General features: G+C 41.0%; 1 protein-coding gene across 1 annotated transcript in view; it reads right to left on the bottom strand.

Annotated features, from left to right (window-relative positions):
* Nucleotides 1-9,517: 9,517 nt before the first annotated feature.
* The window catches only part of LOC101985396 (keratin-associated protein 4-3-like), a 519-nt gene continuing 339 nt past the window's right edge, over nt 9,518-9,697 (bottom strand). The window contains exon 2 of the mRNA XM_013354191.1: nt 9,518-9,697. This exon is cut by the window's right edge and continues 3 nt beyond it. Coding sequence (XP_013209645.1) covers nt 9,518-9,697 — 180 coding nt within the window.

The following is a 9,697-nucleotide window of genomic DNA, read 5'->3' as shown; positions in this document are numbered from 1 at the left end:
AGCAAAATTATATATAACAAAACTGTTATCAAGCAAGAATTATAGTTACAATATTTATATCTATTTTATCTTTTATCATAACAATGGAAAACTATAACTATAACTATCTATCTATTCTGCAACTCCATCAAAGACTCCAGAAGAATACAATATTACCTAAACAAACAAAAAGTAAACAATTTTCAAACTCTAGAAATGACAGAGACATCTTGCTGCCTGGACAGTCACCCAAAGTTTCTCTGTACCGTTGGGGCATCCATCTTCAGCTTACAGGCCCATAGTTTCCAGTAGACATTTCCATGAAGCAGGAAGTTTCAAAGGTAGTCACTATCTGCTTGTCCTGAAGAATGTCTTGCAGACTCTTTCATGAATCAGGAACCCCAAAAGACCATCTCACCTTTAGGCAAGTTTAGCAGTCCTCTTTCTGCGGGTTCTCTGTGTCCAGTTTATGCAATAGTCCAGGCAAGAATAGTTTCTTGCACAAATGGCTATCAAACTCCATAAGGATCTTCTTCGATGCCCATCTTCTTCTTGAAGTAGATTGGTGCTGCCACGTGTAGTAATAGGAGCGGTGGGGCTGTGTCCCCAGCACCCTGCTGCCCGCAAGGCTAACTTTACCCGAAATAATTACACAGAAACTGTATTCATTTAAACATTGCTTGGCCCTTTAGCTCTAGCCCTTACTGGCTAATTTTGATATCCTGATCAACCCATCTCTAATAATCTGTGAGCACCAGTCTTAGTGAGCACCGGTCTTACCAGGAAGATTCTAGCCTACGTCCATCCTGGGTCGGAGCTTCATCGCATGTGTCTCAGAGAGCAGAGCTCTCACGTCCGCCCTGGAGAGGGGAGCATGGTGTCTCTGCTCCAGAGCAGAGCTGTTGAGTCTGAGCTCACTTCCTCTTCCTCCCAGCATTCTGTTCTGTTTACTCCACCCACCTATGTTTTAAGCTATGAGCCCAAGCAGTTTGTTTATTACTTATCCAATGAAATCAACAGATTGATATATGACACTCCCATAGTCAGGAGCAGAGTGTCTCATTGTCATGAAAAGTCCTAAGTTATTAAAACATTAAATGCCATATTCTGCAGTCTTTGAAAGATATGAAGAATCTCTATCTAACTGAAATGTATCTCTATATATCTAGAAAATCTAACTAACATGACTACAAGCTTGACTATTACTGATGATTATTCATTAACCTATATTTCTTAATTATACGTTACATTTTTTAATGAACTACACAATCACAATATCTTAATCAATAGCAGAAATATGCATATACATATAACAAAATTGACCTTAAATCTTTATCAATAAAGCAAAATCTATACTAATACAAATTATTCATATCTATATCATATCCCCCTTTAAATGTTAAAGAACGTTTATAAACCATATTTGGGAACATGGGCACAGTTTTTTCTCTCCAAACTGCTTCCTGCTGAATGGGGGCGTCGTTAATTAGGTCTTTCATGGTATAACCTGTGTGCTAGTTTCATCTCAGTTGGCAGTTGAGTGAAGCAACTTTCTGAAGATGTTCACAGCAACCCTTCAGGAGGGTGTGGTCCATCATACCACATCAGAATAGAAGAAATGAACAGGGTCTCATCCTCTGTGAAAACAAAATAAGAAACTCCTTTCCAAAGCATCATGTCCTTAGATCCAAATTTCAAAGTCAAGGCATTTTCAAAATATATATGTTGGATTAGTTCAGCAGCATTCTGTAGAGAGAGCCCGCCCTTTGGGGGCGGGACAGCCTTGGGCAAATGTCTATAAATTGGGGTGCACAAACGCTGGTGACCCCTTCTTCCTGTTTCCTGTTTCTGGGCATCGCGGGAACTTCGGTTTCGTGAGTGTGTTTTTTTATTAAAGTGGTGATATCTTATACCAATTGGCCTGTATTATTTCGATCCGCCTTCACTTGGCGCCCAACGTTCCATTGTCTCTGCCTTCTTTCTCCCAGCATTCAGTTTCATTTTCCCACCTAACTCTATTCTGCCTTCTCACAGGCAAATGAGCTTTTTTATTCATTAACCAATAAAAGGAATACATCTAAAGACGGACTTCCTATGGCATTGTTGATTATTTCACTGTTGAAAGTAGACATACTAAGGAGCATTGAAATTAAGTCAATTGTGGTGTTGGAAGGGGAAATGACTTTGGATGGGCTCAGAGCAGATAAAGAAGGACTGGAAGCCAGGAAGGTAGTCTAGCTTAAAACAGAACATCAAAAAGGTCATACCAGAGTGGAACCGCAAGTGGCAAAAGGAATTTGCAACTTGGAGGACAATGCGGGGCAGAGCAGTGCATCCAAGTGGAAGGGAGGATGAGTTGGGGATCCTCCAATTCTCACTTCTTGAGTTCCATGACCTAATGATTTGAGCCGCCCTCCCACTATATCTTCCTCGATATTCATAGAATGACATTGATGCACAATTCTGTTTATGGTCCTCATGAAATGCATTTCTCTTATAAGAAAGGAAGATAGACAAAAGAGTAGCTGGGGACTCAAGTACTTTGCTATTGCTGAATAGCAATATCTCACTGCCAAAGACCTAAATAGAAGAATAGGTTCGTTGAGAATAAGGAATACAAAGAACTGGAAGATACGTACCTTGTGATGCTGATAAGTCTTGCAGAGACTCAGGGACACACTACCCATACACTTGGAGCCACCACAATGAAACATCAAGGCAAGCGACAGTGTCCTGGGCCTCTGAAACCTAAAGTGATTCCCACAGATAAGGTCCTGGAGCAAGACTACAACTCCTAATTTTTAACTGACAATTCTACCATGGGAGTTGGAGGCTTTCAATGTACCTCTCTTTTGGGGGCAGTGTTCATTCAAAACTCCTGGGTGTTGATGTTGGCCAGACTACTGTGGTCAGTGTATTAATGGTAGAGGAAAGATATATTTTCCCAACTGGGGTACTCGTGAAGAATGTGAAATGAAGACCTTGAGATTTGGATTGTGTGCTTGCATAGCATCACATTTATTCAAGGAGGGGAAGATCTCCAGTTATCAAGACCAAGGCAAGTATCATAATCACTGGTAAATAAAAGACATGCATTTCTTGAGTAGAGAGAAGCAGTAGGTGATGTGTTCCAGTCAGAGAATAGAACCAGGATGCAGGGGAGCATACTTGTTGAACAAAAGCAGCTTAAGTTGGAAGAGATGGCCAGACTTTTCGAAGAGCACATCTGTGTGTGGAGACAATCTCTACATAAGGAGCATTTGAGGCTCTAGAGAGAAGAGCTGGGCAGGATGCCCATGAGCTTTGAGCACAAGGGCATTTTTTCCAGGATCAGGAGACCCTAGGTAGGCTGTTCCTTCAGCAGGTGATCTAGCAGCAGTTGGACCCACAACAGCAGTGTTGGCTGCAGGAGGGTTGGCAGCAGCAGGGTTGGCAGCAGGTGTTCCTGCAGCAGGTGGTCTGGTAGCAGCATGGCTGGCAGCAGCATGGGCCACAACAACACTGCATCGTTTCAGAGGCTGGAGGGTCTGTGTGGGTTTGCAAGAAGATGGGTTGGACTGTGGTTTGGAAGCCTCCTTGCTAGGCCTGCTTTTATACCCTGCTGAGGTGTTGCTTTTTCTCATGTGCAGGGTATTCTTACCTCCTGATGGTCTGCTTGTAAATAAATTATGAAATAAGGCAAGATTTTCCCCTATTCCTATTCAAGATCAAGGCAGTAGTAGTTTTCCTGGTTCATTATCTTTTATGACTTAATGGGTACCCCTACTGAGCCCACATGAAATTGACTTAAGCTGTCATTGCACTCCAAGAGAGCAGTCACCTGAAGTTCTGTGTACTTACATTCTATGTTTCCAAGAAGGATTTTTGGCTCATCTGGACTTCCTTCAGTAGTGTCCACAGGTTTCACTTGGTTTCTTAATTTCCTACTTCCTGTGTTAGGATTCAATGGGACCATTGCTGAGTCCAAGACAAAGAGCTTTAAGGTGTCATTTCCTTTAAAATAATCTGTCACCTGACATTCTGTGTGCCCACACCCAGTGTTTCAGAGTGGTTTTGTTGCATGACTTGCCTACTTCAGTAGTGTTAATTTTCATTAATGTGCTTTAACATGTAATTGGCATGAGAACATAGAGTCCTTCAGAACCTCACCCTTTCCTGGCTAGTTGTTCTTAATCTACCTGATGTTCAGCATAGCACCCCTTTATAATGGCAATGGTAAGACTATAGCGTAAAGAATATATACAAGACCTTTAAATTATAGAGCTCTTCCCAATTAGAGCAGAAAGATCATGACACACTACAGTGGATGACCACTGAGCCCACCTGTGATTTCTTGTGACAATCTGGACAGGTACAAATTCTCATTCTGCAGTTTGAGACATGGAAATGGGATTTTCCAAAAAAGCCTTTAATCTCTTGAAGAAATAGCTGCAGAGGTGTACCTAGAGTATGTGAAACCTACAGCAGTATAAGCTGACTTTCCCTGAAGCTCAGCTATAGTTCATAACAAATTTCACTGGGATGTCAAACTTCAGATCTCTAAAGGGAAGTCTATTGAGTCACAATTCTAAGAACATTGTTGTAATCAGATATGATAAACAAGAAGCTCTTGAGTCTAATGTACCATTCATTAGCTGTACAGGTTGCCAGGTAAATCTGATAAAGAATCTAGGAGCTGCTTGACCTCTGCTATGTTGAAGAGTGCAGTCTGGCGAAACCAGGACGTTCTCTGTGGATTACAGTATTTGCAAACAAGAGGCAAACACCAAACCCTATATGTCATATTGCTGTGGGACAATGGTCTGTATCTGTCAATTATATTATAAATAAACACTAATTGTCCAGTAGCCAGGCAGGAAGTATAGGTGGAACAACCAGACAGGAAGTAGAGGTGGGTCAATGAGAACAGGACAATTCTGGAAAGAAGGAAGTTCCTTCAGCAGTCCTGTCCCAGCCACAGAAGAAGCAAGATGTGACTGCCCTGCTGAATAAGGTACTGAGCCACGTGGCTGACACAGATAAGAATAATGGGCTAATATAAGTTATGAGAGTTAATAAGAAGCCTGAGTTAATGGCCCAATCAGTTTATAACTAATGTAGACCTCTGTGTGATTTTTGGGGGCTTAACTATTGCAGGAACTAGGCAGGACAGAAAACCTCGGTCAACATCATATCCATGAATGAAAACCATTAACCAGATATTTGTTTTCCCATGCGTTGATAGTAAATCTGGGGAGAGATCTGTCTTCTTGGCTTTGAAGACATTTGTTAATCAGTGTCATTGGACATGGGTTCTAGAGTATTTGATCTGAATTCCTGGAATCTTTAGTTGACACAACTGGTATGGAGAGACTTCATTTACAGACAATATATGTAGCAGATGAATTCTGGCCATGGATTCTACTATACTACCTCACAGTCTGAAGTCCAAATCCAGGGGATAATTTCAGTATTGCAGTATCATTTCTTGAAGCCTTTGTTGATGAACATTTGGCAGTGGATATGTTTTGTGGATGGAACAATGACTGAGCTTTTTAAACATAATCCCAGTCTTCCAGAGGACCAAAGTTATGCTTCTAACCCTGAAATTTCCTCGTTCTTAAGCTCGTGTGAGTATACAGTGCATGAGAACACAGAGACCTTCAGAACCTCACCCTTTCCTGGATAGTTGTTCTTAATATATGTGAGTAGATAGCTCAAACTGTATGTACTGCCCTCTGGATCATTGCCATCAACTGGAAGACGTCACTTCCTCTAGACATATCTGTCTTCTCTATGCCCTTTCCTCCTTCCCAGAGTAGCCACTAGTAATGAGAACTGAGATAATGGACAATGATGATAACTGAGATAATGATAATTGAGAGCTTTGCAAAGATCCAGACTGTCAGGCTCTAGTTGAGAAAGAGCCGTGGTCTCACGCATACTGCATCGTCCTCATGTGTCAAATGAAATAGGGTTCACGGAGAATGCATCTTAGCTCATGTGTTTCCACTCTCTCATCCTTTCTTCAGTAAATTACTACCTTCATCCCTGTAAGTCATTTGTACAAGAATTCCTTTCTCGGGTTGTTCTTTGGGTAACTGGAACTTACTCTTTTTTTGGGTAACTGGAACTTACTCTTTTTTTATTTATTTATTAATTATTTATTAAAGGTTTCTGCCTCCTCCCCTCCACTGCCTCCCATTTCCCCCTCCCTCATCATCCCAAAGAGCAATCAGGGTTCCCTGCCCTGTGGGAAGTCCAAGGACCACCCACCTTCATCCAGGTCTAGTAAGGTGAGCATCCAAACTGCCTAGGCTCCCACAAAGCCAGTACGTGCAGTAGGATCAAAAACCCATTGCCATTGTTCTTGAGTTCTCAGTAGTCCTCATTGTCCGCTATGTTCAGCAAGTCCGGTTTTATCCCATGCTTTTTCAGACCTGGGCCAGCTGGCCTTGGTGAGTTCCCAATAGAACATCCCCATTGTTTCAGTGTGTGGCACTTACTCTTAATGCAACTTTTGTGTAAATAGATGTCAGGGTTGTATTCCCTCACTCACAGAGCTCTTTTAGCCTATAACATTAATTGGCAAGCCTTCAATCCATTCCACTGACTACTTCAGGTCAGGCATCCCTAAACAACGTATCCATATGCCTATAAAGCCTTTCCCACAGCATTTCTCCCATGCTTCAGATATACTGACAGCCCTATTGCTGGGGTCCCTACCATATACACTGACCACAAGGTATGGACGATACAAATTCCTTGCTATCAGGAAGCTTCCTCCCCACTGGCTTCTTTTCATAGTATCTCAAAGAATAATGCAAGCTGCTGTGGAGAAACAGTCATCAGGCATCACCTACAAATGTTAATAATGACCAGGGTGACAGGCTTTGTTCACATGCGTAATAGTTGCATGATTTTAATGGATATAATCAACTGCTTCCTGATTGGATTTGCACCTGATCTGTGCAGAGAAACAATGCCTGATATTACAAGTGTGACCAAGAACCCATGATTAGGGATCTCACAAGCTGCAGGGAAGAATGCAGCACTATTATTCTGCTATATGTACATATATATATTATCAAGCTGCCCTTTAAATTGGTATCTTTCTGTCCCCAGATTAGGACAGCTCCCAGCTCTTATCAGAGAAGAGCCTTTGCGCAGTGAGCACTGGTCAACACAGAAACTTAGAACTGGTCAAAGTGCAGAGAATACGTGAGTGTGGACTGTTTGGCCACACCCCTCAAGGAGAAGGGACAATCATGAAATGAGGAGGGTCGTGGAAAGTGTAGATAAAGCTAGCCAAAATTCTTGCTCGGTGTGGGAAATGGTTCACAAATCCCCAACTCCGAACTGAAGAACTATGGATAGCTGGTGGGTTCTGAGCAAGGGAGAGTCAATTTTCCTTAAAGATGTGGCTCCTAGGAGATCATCTATGGCTACTGGGTGGCTCCATAGCCCAGGGGTGTGTACGTGTGTATGTGTGTGTGTGTGTGTGTGTGTGTGTGTGTGTATATATATATATATATATATATACATATATATATATATATATATACACAGCACAATGGAGTCAATAGTTACTAACAAAAAAGGACACAGAGTTGTGTGGGAAGGGAGGTAAAGATTGATCTAGGAGGAGCTGGGGGAGGACTGGCAGGTATATATGATCAAATCATGCTATATGAAATTCTCTAAGATTTAAGAAAAGTATTTTAAATATCAATAAAAATAACAAGAGAATAAAAATGGCACAGTGTGTTTATTTACATATTTAATGTTAATGTAATATATAAGTGCATATACATATATAATTTAATATATTACATAGTGTAAAAATACTATTTCTTTTTAGCTGTTGTTCAACATTGCTTTGGCTATTCAGAGTCTTTTACAAAAGTGTTTCCATATGAATTTTCGGGTTTCTCGTATTTCCTACTTCCATGAAGAATGTCAATAATATTTTGTGGTTCTTGCAATGAATCTGTAGATGGGTTTAGCTGATGTGGCCATTTTCACATTAATTCTGCCCATCTATAATCACTGGTAAATCTTTCCAACTTCTAATACTATTGTCATTATGTTTCTTCAGGGTTTTACACATTTATTATGGAAGTCTTTCCCAACCTTGGTTATGCTGTAGCTACTTTTTTGGGTGGTACTATGAATGACATTTTTCTCATAATATTTATTGTTGAGTGTTTCTCTGTACCCAGCCTCATATTCTACTTTGGAAATGTAACACTGTTATTTGAGTAGGAAATATCCCCATAAATTATGCTTTCAACACTTGGCCTCCAATTGGTGGTGCTCTTCTAGGTGTGCTATCAAATTATTCTACTAAACTAAGTCTAATTTTTGCTTTAGAAGCAGAAGCTGAATTAGTTAGTACATGGGGGCTCCTATATACCCTTTCTGTGCAATGATGCTATCTGTTGCCAGATTTTTTTTAATGCCATTGTTTTATGTAAGGTTTCCAAAAATTAATAGGCACTAGACTTTTGTAAATCTGTAGGCAGGAACTTCATTTTCAAATTAGCTTTACTTTTTAAAATGTGTTTTTTAAAGCTTAGTATCTATTGTTCGCTAACATTTCCCCTTAATATTAAGGGCAGTCTGAGAACATACTGCAGAAGTACAAGCTCTGACAAGAGAAACTACGCAATATTTCTAAGATGTTAAAATGTTGCCTACAGGACAAACAGAAGAGACTTCAGATAAGTCTGACCTAACAACCTTCTTCTGCACATCTCCTAGTGACTTAAAGTTTTGTTTACACTAATGCCTTGGTATCTATCACGTATGGCCCTCCCATTTTGGAACCAACTGGGACAAATCTGATCCTTGGTGACAAGTGACAACAGAGGGTTAACCTCCAGATGTCTTTAGAGGAGACTGTTTAGAGATTCAGAGATGGGTAACAGAATTACCCCTAGGAAAGGACACAGGTTTGTTCAAGGGAAAGGGGAAAAGAGAATTACTCAGCTATCCTCCCACTGCTCGAGTGGTCTGTGTGGAATACGTAAATATTCTCCTCTTTGTCAGAGAAAATATCAGGAAGTGGGTTTAATATGCATGGTCTATGAAAGCAGCTTTCTGTATTGGGAGGAGAAGGTAGAGGGAGCAGAGTGGGCATACTAGAAATTTTCTGTGGTGGTTCCTTTGCTACTTATAGGTGAGCTAACCAGAAGTTCAGAGGTGGAAATGACCATTTAAGGAAGAAAAACAAGGAAACATGGTGTTTTTGTATTTGTAAAACTGCAATTTTTTATTTATTTAACATATAAGAAAATCTTTTTTAAAAAAAATATAACAGACAACAAAGATTTCTATTGCTTTAAGGTAAGAGTTTACAGATTCCAGAGAAAGCACAAACTTGGTTCCATGTTGTAAAGAAATACTCTTCAGACAACAGTAGTGAAAGAATAGTTGAAGTTAAAATCATTATCAGCTGGAATAAAAGTTTTACAACGGGCCTCTTAGAATCAGCTCACAGGGGTCTACGCCAGGAATGCTGGGTGATGAAGAACAGGAGACTTGTGAGTGAGAGCGCTCAGCAGCAAGAACAGCTAGAGCATGCTGGGCGGCAGCAGGTGGTCCTGCAGCAGGTAGTTTGGCAACAAATGGGGCGGCAGCAGCTGGAGATGCAGCACTGGGGCCTGCAGCAGCTAGGGCGGCAGCAGGAAGGCCTGCAGCAGCTAGAGATACAGCAGCTGGGGCGGCAGCAGGAAGG

Source organism: Microtus ochrogaster, unplaced genomic scaffold, assembly GCF_000317375.1.
Source record: "Microtus ochrogaster isolate Prairie Vole_2 unplaced genomic scaffold, MicOch1.0 UNK31, whole genome shotgun sequence".
NCBI lineage: Eukaryota > Metazoa > Chordata > Mammalia > Rodentia > Cricetidae > Microtus > Microtus ochrogaster.
This window is presented reverse-complemented; position numbering and strand designations above follow the sequence as displayed.